Raw genomic sequence first — 24665 nt, 5'->3', positions numbered from 1 at the left:
AAAACTGTTTAGTTTCAAACAAATAATGTTACAACTGAGAAGGTTGATTGGTTACTATTCCCTGGTCAACCAAATATAGAAATACATTTTTGTATGCTTCTGAGAATCTCGGAGTAAAGAGGAATTTATAAGTCATTTTGATGACAGAAGAATCTAAGGAGTTCCAGCCCTTGCCTTCATAGTGTATGTGCCGCAGGGAAAAAAAAAATCTTCCTTAAAAGTTCAGATAGATTTCTTTTGCTTATACTGTAGAACTGTCTCTCCAAAGAAGCATATAGATGCATTGTAAAAATGCAATCCTTTCAAATAAAGGAAATATATGTAAAATACATTATATGAGCCAGGTACATACGGTCACCAAAAAGAAACTAGATTGAAACAACAATAAGAAGGCATCTGCCTTTTCTTTATCACAAATAATAGTGGAAAAAGTATGAGTACATACTCTGATATTATGTGTTTACTTCCTGAAGTTCAGATCTTCACTCTGAAGCACTTATGCATATAAAAAAACATAAACAACAAACTAGTCTCAATTTAAGATTAGATTTATTCAATATTTTTTAGGTAGCAATAAAGTTTGCCTAATATTACCATTGATAAAGCTTTTGTCCTGTTAATAATTTTTTTTAATTTATATTGGTCAATGCACAGTTTTAATTTCTGAAATATTTACTTCAAGTCTCATTTCACATGACTGCTGAGTCATGCTGGAGAACAGGCAATTAACTAAGTTTTGGCTAGTAATTTATAACTGTTCTTTAGAGCTCAAGCAGTAATGGATAATAAACAAAAGATAAAACACTAGAAGACCTACTGTAGGATGTCAGTCTTTAAGACTGGTTCCCACTTTAATGTTTTAACACAACTTTAATATTCATACTGCTGCTAATATTTATGTTAACAATAACAAGCTCAATAACAAATAAACACAACAATTTCACCACCTTCACTGGTAGGCCTAAACTCATTCCAATAAATTCTTTATAGGCAGTATCTGTCGGCTTTTTCTATTTTCAGTCAAATTTACAGAAAAAAGTATTTCAGTTTTTCTTTGGCATTCTGCAAGTGCTGGGCTGCCACATGCCAGCAGCATAGCACACCATGTAACACACCAGCAATTCTTAATTTACAGTGCCTTCAGGCCAAGAGGTAAAGCTAAATTTCATCTTCTTCCATGCTAGAAGAAACAGCATTCATGGATCTGGTCTCACTCCTGCATGCCCAGGCCTGATAAAACTGACTCCACTCCCTACCCCTTCCAGCTGGAGACAATGTGCCCCTCTGCTCCTGCTCAGAGGTAGCAGGGAAAGGAAGGTTGGTGACAGAGAACTCATGGTGGCAGCAGTTTGAGCATCTTCCACATCCCTCTGACTACTGGTTGATTAGGAGGCGTACCTCCTTCCCTCGTCAGATGAGCTTCTCCTCTCAATATCCTCCAAAACTCCTGTCAATATCCCTCAATTCTAACTTCCATCACTCCCAGCATCAGACAGATGCCACAATTTAAAGTCCCTGAAAGCAAAGAAAATCAGGAACTATCTTATTTTCACTGCAAAGGCAAGAATCTCTTCCAAAAAGCACCTTCCGCTTCAGCTGGTGTGCCTGGTTTGTTAGAAAGATGAGTTTTTCCTGGTAGTCAGCCAGACTACTGACTCAGCAAGTCTGGAAAGTTCCCAGGAAATGATTGCTTAACCAGATTACACCATGGAAACTAACAGCCTGCATGGCTCCAAATACTAAACAGTCCTTTAGAACAATCATCCCAGCAAGGTAATCTATACTTTAGCAGCTCAGAGTATGATTTTCCAAGTGACAACAAACAGCAAGAAACATGTGCAGATACTTAACTGTCCAGTCAAGCCAAGGACACTGATCACATCCAGATACTTCAATTAAATTATGCCTTAAACTATGAGAATATCTAACAGAATCCACTTTGCTAACATTTATTTTGAAAAAAAAAAAAGTTTTGTTTTTTTAATTTCAAGAAGGAAGAGGTGCCGAGCTTTTTCCACACACAGGGCATTCCTCATGACTCTTATTTAGCTGATGCCTTGCCCCTCCTTCTTGTTCAATCTCTTTGAATTTTTGGAATATACTGAAGCTACCCATGTGAGTTCTGTGAGCTTTGTTGAAAGCTATTAGAGGACACAACGATTTCACCACATTAGCCACAAGCATAAAATCATTGTACAGAACCCTGTCATGGCAGGAAGAAGACAGTCTCCCAAGGGTAAAAATAGCTGAGCAGACCTTTTCTACCTTGTCCAAATTCATTGCAAAACACAATTAAGAAACTGAAATAAATACCAATTCCCCTCAAATGGATTTAGCTGTTCTTATTACCTGGGTGAGTCTGACTGTCTTCTAGTATCACATCTGTTCCTCCCAGGCACAGAAATCAAAGAAACTTAATGAAGATGCTGAACGGACTAGTGAGAAGCAATAAAAGCTGACTGCTTGGACACAGAGTTGGCCTCTTGGGAACAAAGACAAGGACCGACTGTGTAATTCAGCTGCATGGGCTAGTCTAAAACATAAAAGAGACTGCTGTTTGCCTGACTTATTTTAAAAGATATTGACAGTCCCACTAAAAATGTCCCAGGGATTCTGACAAAACTTTACCAAAAAGCTTCATGTTCTACAAGAGTCAGAAAGCAACTACTTCCATTTTGACAATCCTGCTTGCAGAAACACATAAAAGTCAGTAACCTTCACTCAGAAGAGAACAGGTTACACAACCTATACTCTCCTAAATATATCATTTTTCAAAACTGTTCACAAAGAAGTGCTAACCTTTTACAGGCTCAGTATCTAAAAACTATTGCAACATTATTCCTGCGTTTTACATTGAGATATTCAATCAGAAAGAACACAGGTATTCCTACAACTTTAAAATATTTGCCTTAACAAAGGAACAAGTTATCATCAACTTGGGTTTTTTATTTACTTGAATGACTGAGAAAAGTGACGTATATTTTTTTTAAAAAAACAAACAGCAATAACTGTTTGCATGAAGTTTCATTTTCAGTGTTGAAGCAGACTTGTTGAAACATGCATTTCCTTCCTACATTAAAGGCAGAGGATAAAGCCTTAATATGTTCATACACAATTTCTTCACAGGAAGCTACTGGTAAATGAGGTGCTAGATATCTATGCAACCACAGGAACTCTGTGTTTTTAATGCAATGCAAATGTTGACTTTCTTTGACAAATTAAACTACGTGACTGTAATTAAGTGAATTCAAGGAAACAAATCTTCAGTTAAATATACTGAAATACCACACTTAGACTGCAATCAACTGTGTTGTCTTTAGAGGCTTCTTGCACTCTTCTCTTTAAGTCAAGTGTATGATTTATTCTGACAAGCACCACAGTTAGACAGCTATGGTCTGAAAAACATTTCACTTTCACATATGTAAACACATGAAAGAACTGCCTTCAGTAGAAGCTGTTAATATTAAACTATCCACAGACGGAAATTATTACGCACGCTGCACTTCCACTCAGACATCAATACCAGCAGACAGTGGTTTGAATGCTCTGTCTGTAACTTGCCTTATTTTGGAAAGTAGCAAGAGAAGATTACTTGGATGCAGCAGTCACTGTGTGACTATGCTGACTCACCAGAATCAGGGAACTTCCAAAACAAAAGCCCTTTCTTGACAAAGGATTTGCTAGTACCAGCAGGCATAGTAGGACTCACGTACCACTAAGATGCTTTTTTCCAGCATCTTAGAGACACAATTTTTTTCAAAACTGTAAGGATTAGTTTGATCTTCTATCATGTACTTCATAATTTTAAGTATATTGTACATATATATAAATTACATATATGTATATATGTAATTAATAAATTATTTTCATGTAAGTATCTTGCACTATTCGAATGCCCACAGCAGAAGCCAGACTCCTCCATCCTCCTTCACATACCATCCTTGCAAATTTAGGGAAAATCAGCAGGTCTTTGGGCTTAGCCACAGACACTGGTTTGGAAAGTTCTGGTGCTGGACAGAGGAGGTCTAGACAAATCTGCTTGGTGAGGCTTGTCTAAAAAGTAAGTTTGGGGGCAGTAGGATGTTTCCAATCCATAAAAACAAGATTATATATTAGAAAGGAAAGCACCACTGAACATGTCCAGGCGATAATAATGGAGATAAAAAGCTGCACTGATTGCCACTATTCCTCAAAACACAAACAGTGTGATCTTGTACCAATTTAGTGATCTCGAACCAATTCACAAGACCCAGAACAAACATGAATGATGTCTCGGAGATACTATAGGGAAGTACAATGTGTGCTGCAGTGTTTGCCCGTTTTTGGTACTTTCAGTATGTGCAAACTCTTTCACTAACACATAGAAATTACAAGAACTTAGCTCTGAGTGTATGTTTCCTTAGATGTACTACACACTCCTAAAGAATTCCTATTGTTATAGTCTCAGAGCATCTACAAGTCCCCAGTTTAAGGCATCGTGACTTAGATGAAAGGTCATAAACTGACAACTATTATTATTGTATGTCTTTCCCAAAATCAAAATAGGCGATTTAAGAACAAGTGGTAACTACCTGAGGACAAAAAACCTCTCCTCTTCTAAGCTGAAGAGTGAAATACCCATAAAACCTCTCCATGGGATCACTAACAAGTAGTATTCAAAAACATCAGTAGACACAGTACATATGAAATTGCAGAATATGTACATCTTAAGTGGTTTACCATTTTCTCTTCTACCTATCTTCCTAGATATTTAAAAAATATTAGGTGCATGATTGATGCAATTTTTAATGCTTTTCTAAACATACATCTTGTAACTTGAAATTATTGGCTTGATCATATTTTATATCTTATCTAGTTGTACTGAACCTCTGAAACAAAAAAATTGGTGCAAATTAGATCAGAAAAGTGCCAATGTAGTTTGAATTAGTCACAAGAAATTCAGTCCTACAGCATTTAGTGCATGGCAGATAGTACCAGGACTACTGTTATTTTATAGCAAAGCCTAAAGTAAGCCATTCCAAATTTACTTTCTGTATCCTGAAGTCATTTAATTCAGGGTTCAGTTGAACTCTGAATATCACAGACATGCAAGGCTTCAGGAAAAAAGGGAACTACATTTTAAATATGCTTTGTTGATCTGGTTTTGATTTTCAGTAAGTTTCAATATTTTAAACAATTGTAGAAAAGCAAGAAAACTAAAAAAAAAAAGCATAAAATACCGTGGAATTAATTTAAATTCCTATTTCAATATTTAAATTTCAGTGTCCGATTCACTGAGTTCTTGATTCTCAATTCTGTTCAGTGCATGACCCAAGAGTCACCTGGTGGATCTGGCACTAAATCTATGTGAACATTACTTAGGATTGGTTTACTCACAGCCTCTATTTTACCTTCTATTATTTTTAAATGAAACCTAGATTTTGGAGCAAATTCCAGGAGCACTACCCAAAACAGCATATGGGTTTTTATTAAATATACGAATACGCTGAAAACAAGTTCTCCTTAAGGCAGAGAGGACTGTGCAGTGTACATCACTGGAGCATGGGAGAATAACTTGAGGATGACAGAATAAAACATAACCATGAATGGTATTAATTCATAGTTAACTCGAGTGCCTTCAAGAGAAAATATAATTTTGCCTCTGAGGATCTTCGGTCTAATGAACTCTAGCCATCAGAAAAGGACTTTTACTATTTACAAGTGGTTTAAGGCATGAAGATGCTCTCAGCTGCAGCACCCCAGCACTTCTTTAACTGTTCCCTCAAGGGCCCTTTTTTTCCAGTTCAGTGGTCTGGGGAGGCATACAAGGCTCTATAGGGACCGGCACTGGGAAAAGGAGACACCGTCTTCTGTAGGAGTGTGGGAAGAAAAGGCTTCTTAGAGTGGGTACTTCTGAGTCACTGGAAACAACTCCTTATTTCAGTGGGGTAAGAGAAAAGGGCATATGCATTAAGTGCTGGGTGCAAGGGAAGAAAGAGAAAATAGCCACCTACAACTCAAGACAATTCCGTCCTAGAGTCTACTGTGCTAGTTCTGCAGAATCACTCTTCTATATGTAGCTAAAAAGCCTCAAGCCAGCTCTTCTTATAACCAATCTACAGAGGCAAGAAACCTGGTGCTTTGTATTGTCAGTGATACGTAAACACTCCTTTTAACTAAAACCATTTACATTTTAAATTATTTAGCAAATAATAATAATTATAATTCTTGATTCTTCATCAAAAAGCAAAGATAATACATAACATTCCACTTACCTAAGCCCCATTCCTATTTTAAATGCAAAACTCAGCTATACTTTTTCTGAGAAATCACTTCTGATGTGTCCATAAAATGACCTTAATATATCAACATTCATTGCTTTTAAAAGAACGAAAAAACCTTACCAAAATAATGGAAACATATATTTAAAAAAAAATAGAAATAAAATTCTATTGTGTTACATAAATGTATTTTGAAGTAAAAACATAGATGGTTAACATATTTTCTTTTGACAAAAGAAACACAATTTTGTTTTTCCTCCAAATACCTTTTTTGCTTTTTTTTTCATTACTGCCTTTAGTTGCTGCTAATTTAGGGTAATCCACCATCAGAGAGATTGGTAGATTCATGACTTTTCAGACAGCACATACTTAGAATAAAATTATCGTAGATATTACAAAACCCCTGTTTTATATCTACCTGTTTGTATTGTTTATGGGTATCCTGTGGAACTGGAATTCTGGGGCATACTACAGTAACAATGTATGTGTTTTAGGAAGACATTAAAATCTCATCCCTGGAAGTTTTCAATGGGGTTTCGAGCAACTGGTCTATTGAAAGGTGGTCCTGATCATGGTAAGTGAGTTGGAACAACACATTCTTTAAGGTCCCTTCCAACCCAAACCATTCTATGATTCTATGAAATAAAGATATTTCTTTCAAAGAGATAGATGTTTGGCCATGAAAAACTTCACTTCAGCATAACAAAGTATTCCTCAGTTTAACTACGTAGTATTTCCAAAATGGAAAACATTTGCAAAGCCTGTTCTTTTCCAGCTGCACTTCAAATACATGCTGCAAGGGAAAGATGCCAACATTTCTTAGTTTCAAAAACTTGAAACATTAAAGACAAATCAAACTGCTTTAGAAAATCCATACTGAAAATCAAAGAGAACAACATTTGACATGAAGTATCCACTAAAAAAAAAATAGCACTGTTTTCTCATTTAGACTTGATATTCTTTTTGTATAGAGCTGTAACTTATTTGTAGACTGTTCATGTTTATTTCCACAGAAATACAGAATGCCAGACTGTTTGGGGTTTTTTAAATGCAACCGTAGCCTGAAAAAAAGAGCTACCGCAATAGTAGTACGGTATTAGAAGTTTAGTACTGGTGAGCACTTGAAGATCAGGTTTGTTCAGCTTAAAAATAAAATCTTTATTTTCTATATTACTGCAGCAAATTCCCAAGTCAAGTTCAAAAGTAAAGTTCAAATTTTCTTCCCATGTGTTACTACCAGTATAAAATAGGGCTTCAATCTAACCAATGACCTCCGTCATGTCTAAGAAGTGAAGAAGTCACTTTTGTTTTGAAATATTTTAATGTTGTTAATTTTACTGTTTAGTAGAAGAATTATGATCCTCACTTTGGAATCTGGACTTTACTATTCTGATTTAATTCCTGTATTTTTCCACATTCATACTGATAATCCTAAAAGAGAATGTTGCTGATAGTATGATAGGGAGTAAATTCAGTACATACCTCATAGCCAGGGCTGACAGGAGACTGAGACAGGAAGTTGGAAAGAAGAAAGAACAAAGAAATAACGGGGAGAAAAAGACAGAAAACAACGTTACTTTAGAAGCAAGCGTGAATGTGGGATCATATTATACTCTCATTCTTTGTTATAGAATAGAATGCAGAAGAATTGCATTTGAGCTATGACATGTAAAATTCTGGGTTGCATTGTATCCTCCTAGTTCTACTTCATTTTTAGCATTTCTGTTGATGAGTTTCACACTACTAAGTTAAGAATCAGAAAAAGATATTGTCCAAATTTCAGATTTTTAAAGTTGTACTCAAATACAGTCCCCATTCAATTTTCAGCTCCAATGAAATACTTTATTGGCTAATGAAAACACACATCCAAACTGAAACTGTTTCTGTGTGTGATGGTTCCCTATGCAGGGCTAATTAAAGTACAAGTATGTTTTGCATGATTCTGCATTATCCTGTCTCAAAGATTTTTCAAATGACACAATTTCATATGATATGATATAACTTATTCACTTCATAGGTGTCATTTTTCCAGAGGGCAGACTTACATGCTTAATTCAACATTGTGACCTGAAGTTGGTTCCTTTTAGGTGCACACGACATCAACAACCAAAAAAACCCTCCTGAGTTTAGTAATCACATCTATCAAAGATCTTCAGGAATTTCTTCTCTCTCCACTACTCTGACTCCACATGGTAATTAGGGGTGAAAATACATTTATTTTAGTCCTATTTAAAGAATTGACAGATATCTGATTGAATTCAATGCTCCTAAACAGAGCTTGTATTTTGTTAGCAGTGATTCAAGTGACACATCAATATTAATAAAGAATGATACAATTTTGCGAACGAGGACGATGTTTTTTTCAGTATATTCACACAGACTGTAAAAAATGAAACAAATTCCAAAGTGCAGGCTTTGATTGGTACCACTGTACAAACTGTCATAAAACTTATCTCAGAATTACTGCAGAAGAATGGAGTCCAAAGGACAGATCTGATACAGGAGAACTGACAAAGCTTATGTACATGTAAAAAGAGTGGAAGGGGGGAGGGAATTGAAATACATTCAATGCAAAAAAACCAAAAGAGAACAAAAGACATATAGAACCCCTCTGTGAGAGCATTTCTAAAAATCTGATAAATGATACCATGATTTCATGAAATAAAAGTGAAATCAGAAACCTATTTGATTTCTCTAGGCTAATGCTCATCTCTTTACCTACTGTAAATATATTTTCTTTGTGCATGCACACATGTGTGCACATGTGTGATGTTCAAAATCATTAAAAGAGGTACACCAATGATTACAAGTCCTTAGAGAAGTATAGCCTGCAGTACAGATGAAACTTACTGTATATCTTCACTGGCAACTTAATGTTTGCAACCATTTTGCAATACATAGCTTTGCCAAACAAGTATTTCATATAAGAATGTATCAGCAAACAACACAGCCATATAATTAAACATGTTTTCAAATTGAAAATTTTTTGCTACGTTGTAACTGTACAGTGCAGTGAACACTTATAGACCGTATAGGAGTATGCTCACTCATACAATTTTTTAAGCAAAATTTCAGAAAAAAAAATCAGAATTAAGGCCAGCCTACATAAAAATTTTCTGTCTTGGCCTAAGCAATTTCTGAAACAACCTGCTGAGAACTATGATTAATCTGTAAACATTTGTTGCTGTAGTTTGCAGAACTTAAGCACCTTACTCATTTATGCAGCTTTTAAATTAAAAATACAGATTCATAATGTTAACCTTAATTTCCAAGTAGCTTTAGACTAATGATAATCAGTAGCATAAGTACATAATTATGGTTCGTAGATGGTACTGCATCTAACACCAGGTCTACATAATTTGCAATAGTGTCCTTTTAGTATGTCAAGTTTAATAAGTTTATTATTCTAATTGAGAGGAAAACATGATAATTGTTGTGTGTACTTATAAATCCTTTCCTCTCTTTTAAACCTTAAGGTTTTCAAAACTTTCACTTAGAAGTGGATTCATTTACACACTCTTTAAAATCTTAACTATTCAAGTATATTATGACCATCAGTGTTACAAAGAACAAACATGACGAAGATAAAAAATACATATCATTGTCATTTACTCCAGTCAACATTTTGTTGCCAGATGAGTTGATTTCATAACAGAAAACTAATAAATTAATGCATATATAAGTATACCATATACTTACATGTGCCTGCATGTATACATCTACATATACATCTACATATACATCTACACACACACACACACACACACACACACACACCCCACATACATCAACCACAAAGACCTGTTTAAGGATCTAATAGAGATTTCTCCTACTTTCTTCTTCACACTCAGAAATATGCTAAATACACAGGCTCCAACTAATTAACTATAGCCTTGGCTGTGACAGATACTCAGTTTGATACTGTGCTGTCTGGGTCACAGTGTTCCAATGAGGTAAACCTCTCCTATATAATAAACCAAGGGATATAATGGTCCAATACAGAAGAAATTCAACTTCTAGTTCCAGAGAAGACATTTTCCAAGATATAGCTACTCATGTTAGCACAGGTAGCAGTTTCAGACCTCAAAAATAACCTAATTCTTGACAAAGGAGGAGACTTTGGAGTATGAGAAGTGGCACATACCTTAAATCCACATACCTTAAGCTGGTGACCTCCCTTTTATGTCAAGATGCCTTTTCTCACTTTATAATCTACATACCACCCTCCTCTCTAGCCTATAACAGGCAAAACCAGATTCTATAGCACTAAATATCATTGTTTCTTATCAGCTCCGCCCATGGCCTCTACAGCTAGGGAATCCCATACCAGAAGGGCTTCATCCGGCACACTGGGTGAGGGTTCTGCAGAAACTGTACGAACAGTGCTGAGTCCTGTCAGGGAGACATTTGACAGACGTCTTTTCCGTACACCACTGCAGTTGTTAGGGATTTTAAATGCACATCTCTTATGGTAGTTTAGACCACATCCTGAAAAGAGAAATTTAAAACCATCTGATTATGGCTTATTACTGTAAAAAAGGCAAATAATTTTGGATTTTTTCAAAAACAAGCATTCAAGAATTCAAAAATGCTACCCTTATTTTTGATTAAACTTTCTTCCTCTACTCTGCTCCTATATTCTAAAAAATTTTTAGAGAGATAATGTTATCAGTTCCAAATAGTTACATCTACGACACTATTTTTTCTTTGATTTTTCAAAATCTATGGTCTCAAAAAGCAGGAAATTTCTTGATCAGCATTTGGGAGGTAAGGAAGTCTTTCACGGGAAATGGCATATCCTATTGGATACAGTCTATCAGAAGTCAAATACTTGTGGCAAAATCAGAAAACATAACTATTACAACCTCCTATGGACTGACAGTAATTTCAGTTAAATAATCTGAATTAATGTGATACAGAACGAGACAAAGGCTGAGACTCATAAGGGAAGTAGAGCAAAAAAGAGACAGCCTTTTCTTAAAAATACATATAGACCATTTTTTTTGCACTTCAGGTTACAGGGCCGTATCTAGGTGGCCTCAGAGCAGTCAAAAGGATCAGTTCTTTAATCAATTAATTACTTAGGTCTTACTGTCTCTAACCAATTTAAAAGCAGCATCAGAGACAACACATAGAAACAGAATGGACAAGTCTCTTCTTGAGGTTGAAAAACTGCATCTCGCTGCATCTTACCTTCGCATTTGAGTCCCTGGCGCACCAGCCCCCACAGCATCTCTCCACAATGGTCACAAAAGGCTGGTGCTCGATAGGAATGAACAAATAAAGCATGGGGCCGGATTTGAAAGTCTTCAAATGTAGCAGAAGCTGCAACAGCAAGATCATTCAAAAATTAACAGAATTAGTAACATAACTAATATTCTTCATTTATTTAGTACTTCATCACAGAACAAAGCAAAACTCTTTTTGGTCACTATGATGATGAACCTTGAATTTGGTATTGTTCACTGTATTATATTTTGAAGATAAAAAGATTGACGATATACCTTCATACTACAATGACCACTGGAAAAAGCATAAAGCTGCATTTGCAAACCTGCAGCAGTAACGTCTCTGAGAATATTTTTCCAATAAAAACACAGAAGGATAATAGCATATCAACATTTACCAAAATTTCCAGAGTTCAATTAAATGTCAGAAATTTTTCAAAATACTCTTTTACAGGCTTGACTCTCTACACCTGAAGACACATACATAAAATAAACCAAACACATCCAGTAAAGAAATACTGTAAGGTTTTTTTTACAAGTAAATGAAAATGTATCCAAAATAGGCCACTTCTGCTGATGATTTGGTCTATTTGATTCAGCATTCTATGTTGGTATCGGTGAACTGATCACTCAAGTAAAAAATTCATATTAGAGCTTAAAAAGAAAACATGTAATGATATACCCAATCATCAATAAAGAAAAAAACCTTGCAGAGCAGCCTGGAAGATGGTTGTGCTTTCCTGAAACCAAATCCCCTCAAAGTGACATGAGCCTGCAACTAGTGTAACAGCTGCAAAAGTCAGAGGAGCTAGTTAAAGGCGCTAGTGGAAACTATAAACAACTATGTTTTAAGAACTATTTTTAATACACAGACAACCAGTACCACAATACTTTTAAAAATACACTTAAACGAAATTTTTTCTTTTTCTTATTGAATATGTTAAACATATATCAGATAGTCTACTGAAAAATAATATCTGTTAAATGTGGTTAAATATTAATCACATATGCAAACATTCAATCTCATTCAGACTGCCATTTAAACAGGTTATTTAAGTGTGTGCTTACTGTTCACAGATATCAGTATGAATGAACCAGGTATGTAGCAACTTAAAAGAAATATTCTGCCTTTCAACAGAAATACATTCCTGATTTGCAACAGAAAGAAAAAAGGAAGAAGGAACCAACAAAATACAACCTCTTTTTTTTTTAATGTTTTGTTCAAAGGAGTTCCTAAAAGATCCAAATATCCTGGCTTGTTCCTTGTCTACTAATGAAAAGAGAACCAAAAATCTGCATACCAATCAAGAAGAGGTTTTTAACTAAGTAAACTAGAGTATCAATAAAGACCTATGCCCTGCACTCAGTTCCTTCTCTGAAAAGAACTGCTACTCTCAGGAAAAACTTTTCCAGAACTGTCCACAGAAAAATATGTTTCGAGTCTCAACCAGTCTTGGGATCTATTAACATAGTTATATGGAATATGGACAATCCAATGACTCCAGTAATATCAAACCTCCCCTTTCTTAAATTTTTATTAGAACAATCCAAATCACCTAACAGTTTTTTAAAATCAGCATTTCATTTTCTTCCAGATTTATTTCATAAAAAGCCATACTAAAAAAGCTTACTTAATTCATAAAATTAGGACTTCATAAAACAGTCAAACATATTAGAACATCCTGAAACTAAATTAAATAGTTTTATATTTATTTAAAAATGTTAGGTCAGGCATATTTTTCAGACTCAAGGGCTTTCAAACACATAAGGATACTTGTTCAAATATGTTATTTTTCTATTTTTTTCCAGACTTCAGTGGTCAAGTTCACTGTCAAGACAATACTCACTCTGTAATAACAGTCTCCAACCCTAAGGTTGTTTCTAAAAGCATAAAAGTAATAATTGAAACACTAGTAAAAGAAAAGTGATACATACAATAAAAACAGTCTAAATCTCAATCCGGCAAAGGATTTAAGTATGTAGGTAAGTTCATGTCAATTTCATTGACTAACTACCTAAAGTTATGCATGTATTTAAGTTCTATTTTGCGTAAATGATGCTTGCTAAGTTGGAAGACTGGGGAGGAGTTTTACATCGATTTACTGTGTAGTTTTTCAAATAGTATGAACAGTGCAGTAAAACACAAGTAGTTTTGCCTTAGGGATCTATCTACTCATTTGGCTCTCTTCCTTTGCTCTGAATCCAGTTTCATCTGAAGCTGTTAAGTGGATGGAATGTATTTTGTTCTTGAGTGTCATTTTCTCAATGGCAATTTTGTTGTACTGGTCTCTTCCCACTCTCCGCCGCCCTTTCACAAATGGTGAAAAAATAATTTATATCATTTCCATTAAAGCTGTAACTGAACCTCCTGGTCTCCCTGCAAGTTAATTAATGGGTTATCCTGGCTCATGTTCTTGTAATAAAAAAAATGTTTCTAGTCCCAAGGCAAAAAAATTTAGAAATTATTATATCTTTTGTTTAGTTTATATTTAGTTTAAATAAATTCCAAACTTAGCAGTAATAGCATTTATGTAGTTATAGGGAAGCAGAAATCAAATGTAAAGAGCCCACCTGAAGTATGGAACTTAAAGTTGTTGCGGCAGTTATTATAAACACACATGCAGTTTTATATACCTAGTTTTTTCATTTAAATTACTTTCAATTTAAATATCCTTAGAATTTCTTGTACATCACACATTGCAAAACAGAGATGACAAATTTTCAAAGAAACTGTCTTTCAAAGTAAGCTTAAATTTTGCCTGTTTGATTACTGAATTAACATTGTGATTATTGACAGAAAAGTAAATTGTCTCTGCTGAATTATGGCTGGATTTAAGTAGCTCTGCAGCTGGTTAGGCTGTTGTTTTCATGGTGAACTCACCCTCCTGTATCTGCCATAGCTGCTATAACATAAAGTATGTATTAGACTTAAGACTCAGCAGGGATGAGCTGACTGGCAAAACTGTTCACTTACCATGACCTGAACTGTATTTCTATGACAGTAAGCAAGCAAGAGCCAGTAAGGCTGAAGGGTTCACCTGAACTGAAAGGTCCTGAAAGTTATGCTCAGAACCTCTAGAAACCCAAAATCACAGAAAGGCACAAAATGGTTTCAGGGAACAGCAAAGGATTGTTAGATCCTGCATCTGTATGGGATTTTGAGGCTGGAATAAAAGGGTGTGCAGACCACCATTCCAACAAATGATTACTAAATTACTTACTCCACAGGTAAATATTCTTAGGCTCCACCCATACAAGTGGTCAGCAAGGAACTGAACTTAAACTAGTGGACAAGGAACACCAATCTCTTGGTTGAAAAAGTAACTGAGGCAAGTTCTAGGAATTCTCAAAAAGAGATACCAAAGCAGTGATAAATACCATTCTTTTTCTACATTTCAACCCTCCTGACTGAATAACTGCAATGTATAATATAATTTTATGTATTTAAAAATCCATATAATTTTATACTGACATGATAAATATTCAAAAGTAAAATGGTGAAATGCATTTTATTTTAAATAAGCTTTAAATCTGGCAAGTACTGCAGAATACAGCAATATGAAGAATACAAAACATCACTCTTTCTCCTTCTTTTGAAACTGTTTTGGCAATGTTCCCCTCTACTGAAAGGCTTGGAAGTGTTTTGGGTTTTAATTTTTAAGGTAAAAACAGTGATTTTCCAGGCTTCAGATTTACATGTTCTCATCAGGCTCAACAGAGCATTCTGCTTCCTCTTCTTATGAAATTATGTTATTTCAGATCACTACTCACTGAAACTAGCGTGACATCAGGCCTTGATCTGGAAATATGTTAGCTAGCAAGTTACACAAATCTTCTATCTGTATAAACATGCGTAATTCATATTTCTCGTTCTGCCACCAGTTCAGCGCAGTTGACTTTCTGTGGCTAGAAGTAGTACCGCTTAAATTTTCAGAGCATGCAATTCCAGAAGCAGTCCTTTATGAATTAGGTCCTTCTTTTAAACTTCTTCCATCATCTTGCAAGTTGTAAGTTTTTAAAATTATATGTCTAGAAAGCCTTTCATGTAGCCACTAACATTTAAAGTTTTAACTTTAAGAATATTCCTGTGTTATTCACGGAAAAAATAAAAGCCCTGCTGATGAAAGGTTTTTTTTTCCAAATTAAATGGAGACCTTTCTTATTAACAAAAAAAAGCTTCTGTAATCAGGCTATCCTTTTGCTTTGACAAAGCACTGATGGGGTGAAGACAATTTTCTAGCTGTATGCAAAATTGTGCAGTAAAAAAAATGAGGGCCTCCAAATATTCCTATATATATGTATATATACCCTGTAAAACTTACTACTCTGCAGAAAAGTTTGCAATATTATGTTCTAATATGACACTGTTTTACTGTTAACTCTCAGGCTAACTTGTCATCATCTATTTTAAGCTTTCCTAGTATCACCAAAAAACAGACATTAAAACTACAACAGTTTTGACAAGACTATTTCATCAAGTCTGTTAAGGACTTGGCTGTTAATGGCTACTGCTCCTTGTTCTGGGCTTAGGAGCAGATCTATCATTCAGCACAGTTGTAAAGGAAAACAAGACGTTGTAAATGAGAAAGGTAAGGTCTTGCTTTCAGAAAGATGCAAAGGATTTACTCATCATTTTGTGTTTCAAGTCCAAAAGGGCTTTGAACTATTAGCAGAGATGAGATCCTGCTAATACGAGTAACAGAGCTGCACATAACGGGCACTGTAATCTAGCAGCCATGACTCTCATAGCAGAAGAAACCATCAATCACAAGACTAGACATATCTTGTAGCTATGAAAAGCACGCATTCTCCTGCTACCTTCCCTCACTTTGCAATGCATTTAAGAGTAATGTATCCCATTGACTTCCCATAGGCATTTGTAACTGAGGACATGGTTACAAGAAGTGCTGGCATTCAGGTAATCAGCTGCAGGAGGAGGGGATGGAGTGAGAGAGAAATTTTCAGAATTGAATTTGGAACTCTTGAGCAGAAGACTCCTACTTGCTACCTGCAGCCTAGTTGCAATTTTTTTATACCACCCAGACTAATCAAAAGTGGCATATCCTCATGCTTGATTACATGTTGTGCTTCCGCACATGAACTATTTAGTTTGGAAACATGACAAGGCTGGGTGTGCAGAAAGCTGAGGAGGTAGAAGAGAAGGGTCCCCAAAAAGAAGCAGTCATCTCAGAAAGAAGGGAGGTTGGAAAGGTGAGGGTGAAAATCCTGCACAGAGGTAAGATGTTGGAAATAGGGGAACATCCCAGAGATCCGAAAGATGGAGGCCAGAGGACCTCCATGCATTTTGATCAACGATGCCAAAGGTTGGTAGCTGTAAGAGCAGTGGCACACCAGGAACAAACAAGACTGTGCCCAGTCTTCTTTGGCCAGCAGCTACCTCCTTTCTGGGAAGGGCAGTGGGAAGCTGGCAAATGTAAGACTGGGAAGGGAGCAAATGAGCCGGTGTGGGAGGCATCCAAGTAAGGTAAAGGTTCTCATCTCCCTGGTTGCTAAAACCCAGTATCCAGATTCACTATGGGCTGTTGTTTACACTGTCTCATTGGTGATGTGAGATTTAAGCAATAAACGAAAGGAGATACTAAACCATTTGCAATCATTTGTCTAGTGCTAGCTTAGACCTTTAAGGAGATTTTTAATAGAAGATTAAAATTGATGAGTCAACATGCTTGATTCATCTGTACACTCTGAATTTTTGATGTTCAGTTTTCATGTACTTGTATCCATTTGTGAATGATTCCACAGTTTCAAACCTACAAACTAGACAGCACAGTAGGTTTAACTTCATTTAAAATCCCATCACACAATTCTTTCATTATGAAGTTACCCATTTTTCAGCCAAGTGGAAAAAATCTGTGAACCTTAGTTCACAGATTCAGGCCCTGTCAATCATAAAACACTGCAGAAGTATCAATTTAGCATAGGAAAACAAAATTAAATACTCTGGAATTTTACTGGAGCTATTGATGCAATGTTCAAAATTAATTCTGACTACTGGCAGTAAGGAGCAGCTCCAAATGAAAAATAAAGTCTCTTGTTCCTTTTCTATGCTCTGACTCATCTAAATCAATATCAAAAGTATATGCTGCAAGTCCTTTATATCTTTATTTCCTCTTTTTTTTTAAGTTCTTCACAGCTCTTTTGCATGGATTCTGAAAAAAAACTCTTCTTCAAAAAGAAGAGGTGCTTAAAAAGAATTAGTAGCACTTGTAAAACTTGTTTAATTCTCACAAGTTTCTTTCATAAAAGGTTAAGAAATTTTTGGTTACTTGGGGAATAAATGCTACTGGTTAAAAAAGTAAGTATAATGGAATTAGAAATGCAACCTTATGTTGAATTCACTAAGGAACAATGGAACTTCTGCACACATTAAACTATTTTTAACACACTTTACTGTTAACTATCTGCAAAAGTCTATATATCTTTTAGAGTTACCCTAAGAATTCATAACTACATACCACTACAAATTAAATACAAGTAGGGTTTTTTGTATGGTATCATTGGATGTCCACAGGTCCTGATGGGTTGCACCCAAAAGTGCTGAGGGAATTGCCTGATGACCTTGCAAGGCCTTACTTTCAGTAATCTTTGAATTATCATGGTGATTGGGAGAAGTGCCCAAATTCTGGAGGAAACTAAATGTCACTTCTACGTTCAAGAAGGGTAAAAAAGAGGATCAAAGGGAACTACATGCCAATCAGCCTCACCTGAAGTACTCAGAAGGCGATGAAACAACTAACCCTGGAAATATATGAACACTTCTGGAATATGCTTTAGCGTCTGTCTCATTAATAATGCTTTTTTCAGGCCTCAGATCTTTGATATGGGACCATCAGAGGTAAGGAACAGAAGCATGACTGTATATACGAGTTTTCTCAGCCCCACTTGTATCTTTCTGGGATAACACTAGAAAAGGGAGAAGGGAAACTAAAAATGCAAAAGAAATGCACAAAATGACGTAATCTGAAAGAAAGAAATTAATTATTGCTCTGAATTGTGGATGATTTTTTAAAATGGATTACAGCAATTCAAGAATTACTCATCGTGAAAACATCTCCAGTGCCTGACCAGGTAGATCAGAAGGTAAAAATGAGAAAAAGGTTAGTTGCTCCACTAAAGATAACAGAAGTGTTCTACTGACTTAACAAGTTTACCCAGTATTTCACTCATGCACATAAATAAGTAGAAATTAACACTGGGAAATGGTGATACCAATATTCCCTGCTTGACATTCTGTGTTCAGTTCCTCTGAGACAGATCCAAAAAGTTGTATGGTAAGAGAGAGAAACTGACAAATGAGGAAAACCAGTGGAGGCATGGAAGAGACTTCCACATAAGGAGAGATTAAAAGATTGGAATTGTTTTGTTTGTAGAGGAAGTGAGTAAGAGTTTACTGGATTCAAGAAGAGGGGGAAGCAAAAATAAATCAAACCAGGAAACAAAAAGAACTGCTGTAGAATAACCTTCTGCATCAACAAACTAGAGTGATAGAAGTCTTCACGTCCTAAGAAGCAGGAAAGCTTATCAAAATTCTTTTTGGCAAGTCACATCTTAACTATGTTAACAGAAACATTTTTGGGGCCTCTTTAAAAGCCGGAGTGAGACAGATTTCAGTTGGAATGACAATGTCTCCAGGCTTGAGTTACACTACCATCCAGATATAAAAAACAGCAGACTACAACCTGTGGCAGTTCCTGAGTCTCTTCCTCCTCAGTTTCCGCTTCAAATTGTGATATCCCCCAAGGGAAGGAGGTTTGTTTGTTTGTGCTCAGACCTCCTTTAGCTACAAACCTCAAGCACTTCCTAAAAGATGAGTATCTTACCACAAAGGGTTGCAAACATCATTTACTGGAAATTACCATGGACTATTTGGTCTTTCAAAATCAAAGCCAGCAGTCAGCCAATAGAAGTGAATTCAGTGAGTTCAATAGTGATATCGAAAGATATATTTTTTACATTAAGCCATCTGAAACCTACTGTAGCACCGAGTTATTGAGACCATGACTTCAGAAAGCCTGAAAACAGTAGGGTTTTATTTCCTGACATACATCCAAGCAGTGTAAAATACACTGTTATATAATACAATTCATCTGATGGGCAAGTTATTCCAACTTACCTTTCATTTTTCAATATGATGAATCATTTACAGTTAAGAGCCATTCAAGACTCACTACTATAATTTAACAAATACCTTGATACAAAAGTTTCATCAAGCATATATTGGTCAAAGAAACTGTTTAACACACCTATCAAACAAAAGCTTGTAAGACAAATCAAAGCGTTGTCTGCTTAGCCAAAGTAAGGCTTGTTCCCCGTTAAATTTGTAGCTAATGAGAATGAACCAGGGAGGTAATTATTTGATGAAAGTGGATGGAGTCTGGTGACAAAAAGAGAATTCTTCAAATGGTGGCTATTTTATGATTAAAATCTGTGTTAGTAGCAAAAACAACTGAAAGAATATGAAGAACAGAGAAAAGGAGGAAAAAAATTTAATTGAAGTTTTCTTACTCAACTATTCAAAAAGGGTGACTTAAACTTCCAAAAGAGGTGAAAACCTTTTTCCTAATATATAACTTCAAGTGACCCTATAGCAGTGCTCTCCAAAGTGAGGTGCACACACCCGTGGGTCTGCACAAGACAATCCACTAGGGTGCAGAAAGAAAATATTAGAACTTAAGCAATATAAGAAAATAAATATATATATATTGAGGGTGTATCCTCAAAGATTTTTAGTGATGGGGTGCACAATAAAAAAGTTTGGACTTTGCCACTCTACCTTTAAGAAAAGTTCAAGTGCTTTTAAGTACATATCCTGTGAAAGAATTTATAGCTATGTCCAAGTTTCACACACCACAGAGGTAAGGAGAGACTAAACAGATTAAATAAATTTGTAAAACAGTAAACAGAGTTGATTTATCCTTTGATGAAAATACATTTTTATTATCCTGCACATTTTTTCTATCAATGCCTTTTTAATTATAAGCATTTCATATTGATTCAGACTGCTAATCAGATGATAACTTTGCACTGTAAGTCTAAATAAGCATAAAAATATCCATTAATATATAGGAAAAGGTACCTCAGACTCCAAGTTTCATTCATCACCTCAGGTCTTTTGAGAAAGGATTAGCTGAAGTGTGGGCTGCTGAAGTATAATACTTGAATAACCTATTGAGATACTGTTACTAAGTGAATTGTGTTAAACTCAGTCAAAATTATAATATCTAAAAGCTTTTAAAAAAGGGTAAATGTGGTAGGTATCATATTAAGAAAACTGAGTAAAAATTAATAAGAAATATTTTAAAAATTGCTTCACTGAACTAAGATGTTTTAAGGAGAATAAGGGCTTTTTTTAACTCCAAAGGCTTTAATGCATATATTTAACATAAAATTAAAATCAAGAATTAATTTGGTCTACTGTAGAAGCTGATAGACATTTTTTTAAAACATTAACTCCAATTAATGTAGCTAAACAGCTTCAATTCTGCTTTTCTTGAAAAGCTGGCTATACAACTTACTGATGCACAACAATTAAAAATAATGTAATTACTTTTTCTATCTTAATCATAATGACACAGAAATTTGCAGGTATTGAGGTTATCCCTGTTAAATTAATGTAACATGAAATATGTTTCTTTTCAGTGAAATCATGTCATAAGAATACAAAAGCATAAGAACTACTGGATTAGACAAAAATCTAATCCTGGAATCCTGTCTTTGAAAGAGGATTTCCTAAAACAGCATCAGCATTCTCTGAAGCAGAGAAGGTAACAAAGGTAGATGACACAAGGGCAGTGACATTACAAGCCATTTTCTGTTTTGTTGCCATTGCTGATACTTGACACTTTACTAGTCATGCTTTCATGATCATCCATGAACGTATTTTAACAGCACAGACCTACAAACCTTGCTTTGCAACCTGCTTCCACTGTGAAAACAGCATGCATTTCTACCCTTTGTTTCCCAAGTCCTAAATAGTTATTTATCCATTTGAGCTTCTTTCATGAAGCACAGTTTCTTTATGAGTATTTGGAAAAAGAGCATTTGGAAAAAAAGCCTTTGTATTAAATCTGGAGAACCAAATAAACTACCTCAAATGAACAGAAAATTTTATTAAACAGCACACAAATAAACTGAAAATGTATTATCTCAAAAAAATGGACAATTAAAGGTGCATAAGGTAGCATGTCTGACCTGATCTATTAGCTTGCAGTGGAACAGTGACCTCTCATATAAAGGCCCTGTCCTGACAGAAGGATTTGTGTAGCTTTTCTCAAGGAAAATTAACCTTCCCTATCAACAGTATTTTTTTACAACATTTAGTTTAATTTTTTCTAAATACAAAATGACATTATTTAGGATTACCAACTAATCAAGCTTTAAAAATGACATCTAAAATCCTGAGTGAGAAATCATTAAAGTTCAAAAAGCTTACTTAAAAACTTAATTTTGTTCCTTTGACGAAATACACGGTTTGCTTTCTTGCAATCCATGTTCACAAAATCGTGCCATTATTTTTTTTTTGCTGCTGAAATAATCACTAAATACTAAAAACATATAGAAAGGCCCAAGGAAGAACAACTAGCATGGCCTCTATTTCTGCAAGAGCGCTAGGAGCAAAGTTGACACATTAGCTAGTTTCACTACTAACATCTGCCTGTCACATACCATTTTATTCAGTGTGTACTGTCAATAATGCAGCCAGAGAATATAAGGGAATTATGTTGATACCTATTTTTTTCATCTTATTTTTACCTACTCTGTCTTGCAGCAGAAAGAAAATAATAGGAGGGCAAGACAGGAGAGGGAGTTCAGAAAGATTCTGCTGAACTAAAAAAAAATACAAACCTTGAGGTCTATATCCAGAAGGTAAAAATTACCACACTTATAAACAGAAGAAAAGACAATGAGGACACCATAAACAAAGAAGGAAATAATCTTTTAATCCTAAGAACTTCAAACACAAAGTCATCTATCTGAAATTCATGATCCAAGAACAATGCAGACTAATGAACAGTGAGGGACACAAAATCAAGCCACTTTAGCCTAATCACTAATAAGTCTTACTTCTACAGAAATAAGAAAATAGATGACAGATAGAGACTAGAAGGACATAGAGGATGACTAATTGTTAAAAATACCATCTTAGACAAAATAGAAAAAAGATATCTGTATTTCTCAAGACACCAGAAAAAGAGTGAGTTAACATAGTCATGAAGGCACCAAGAGAAGAATGATGCTCTTCAATCACAATGAAGCAAAATCACAAACTGTGACCATCCATGTAAGTACCATAAAATTATGTTCAAAAATCTAACATCATAGTGTTTCATCTCAAGGAACTGTCAGCTGAACTAACATTCCAATCCAGTTGTGTTAACATATGGCATTTACTCTAATTGTATAGCTATCCACAGCTATTTTACTCAGTTCAATATATTTAACAGAGACAATATAAGCTGTACTGAATCCAAATAAAATGTCCACATTAGTAACCAGGTGATGTATCATCCACCTGATAAGAAAACAGCAACAGCTTCTTAACAAAAGCAGTGGATCAATTTCTGCCCTCATCAGCTCAGCAAGGGAACATCAAGTAGCTGCTATTTGACTTTCTCACTTCAGGAATCCTGCCAAGTTGAGCACAACTGCTCACAGCAAGCAGATTAAGTACATTTCACTAATTCGCAAGAGAGGCTAATGTTTCATTGTCTGCCTTCCAGCAGCAGACAAAAACCTCTTACATCCCAATGTAACTTTGCCCCAGTAAAAACAAGGTAGATTTTTTTATAAGCAAACTCATATTAAAATCTTAACTATACAATTGGGTTTTTTTCTCTATACTATGAATAGACTTGGCAAATTTACACAGTAATTTTTAATAAACTTCATAGGACAGGACATAAACTAGGCTGGAAAGAACATAAGTCTAAAGGCACTTAAAGCAATTGTTTCCTTGAAGTCCTAGAAAAACAGAACTCAAAAAGAGAGTACAGATGTACAAAGCCCCAAGTAACTCTCATCTGTCGGCTTGTTCTGCACAGTCTGTGCATCCATTTAAGGGAAAAAGAGCAAATAACAGTTAATCTGAAAAAAGTCAGAGGTACACGTGAAGTGGTAGAGCTTGCATCTATAGACAGCTTAAAATAGTAACTTCAAAACATCTGCCCTTTTACAATGGGATTAACTTCACCCAGAGGGTGACTGAGCACTGGAACAGGCTCCCCAAAGAAGAGGTCACAGCACCAAGCCTGACAGAGTTCAAGAAGCATTTGGACAATACTCTCAGGCACATGGTGTGATTCTTGGGGGTGGTCCTGTACAAGACCAGAGTTGGACTCAATGATCCTTGTGGGACCCTTCCAACTCGGCATATTCTGTGATCCTGCGATTTACAACCCATATCTCATGTAATAACTTAATGTAAAAACTTACTAATTATTTACCTTCTCCAGAAAGAAAGGATATGAAGGACAGCACCCTTCTATCAATTAATCTCACCTTAATATCAATTCATTTGCATTAAAAAATTGCAGCTGAAATAAATTATTTTTAAAATCTAGTCAAAATAACACTGAATATCTCCAAAACCCTAGGAGCTAGCTAAACAAAGACAGTTTACCACAGCAAAAATATTCCATTCTGCTAAAATCTATTGTGAATTTTACATTATGCTATTTTGGCAATTCATGTTTGCATCCTTTATTTCATAGTGGAACATGAAAGTTAACTTTTCAGAGCTTCAGCTGAAGCTTTTGGCAAATATTACTTGATCACATCAAGCCTGAAAAACATTTTTCAGCTTCAACTCACTTTACATAGATCTGCTTCCTTTTCTTGAGCAAACACTAAGACTGCATTTTAGACAGAGAGAGACCTAAACAGATGCAACTTCTGGTTTCTCTTCCTTTCAGTGTTTATAAATGACTGACTACTCATTTGCAGCCATCTTTGATTGTAACTTTGACGGCAACTTCTGTACCTTGCTTCCTGATTTTGGGCTGCCTACTCATTTCTGATAGTATTAGAACCAAAAGGAATCCTTCCTACAAATATACCTTGATAAAATCCTTTCTCTAAAGATTTGTATCCCTTTCAGTCTGAAATGCAATAAAACTAAGTAGATGTTGGATTCAATAAACATCAGTGGAGATTTCCA

The 24665-nt window shown here is 35.3% G+C and overlaps 1 protein-coding gene across 4 annotated transcripts in view; it reads right to left on the bottom strand.

Annotated features, from left to right (window-relative positions):
- PRKD1 (protein kinase D1) overlaps window positions 1-24665 on the bottom strand; it is a 124579-nt gene that overhangs the window by 32526 nt on the left and 67388 nt on the right. For 3 of the 4 annotated variants that reach the window (XM_027638119.1, XM_027638115.1, XM_027638117.1), the window contains exons 3-5: window positions 11454-11585; window positions 10588-10748; window positions 7743-7766 (exon numbers count right to left, since the gene is read on the bottom strand). In XM_027638119.1, the coding sequence (XP_027493920.1) occupies window positions 7743-7766; window positions 10588-10748; window positions 11454-11585 (317 nt within the window). The remainder of the gene's footprint in view (window positions 1-7742; window positions 7767-10587; window positions 10749-11453; window positions 11586-24665) is intronic. The other variant, XM_027638116.1, reaches the window with a different exon arrangement.

This window comes from Corapipo altera, unplaced genomic scaffold, assembly GCF_003945725.1.
Source record: "Corapipo altera isolate COAL_440 unplaced genomic scaffold, ASM394572v1 23, whole genome shotgun sequence".
NCBI classification, from domain to species: domain Eukaryota; kingdom Metazoa; phylum Chordata; class Aves; order Passeriformes; family Pipridae; genus Corapipo; species Corapipo altera.
The sequence above is the reverse complement of the archived record's forward strand: the minus strand, read 5'-3'. Positions and strand labels throughout refer to the sequence as shown.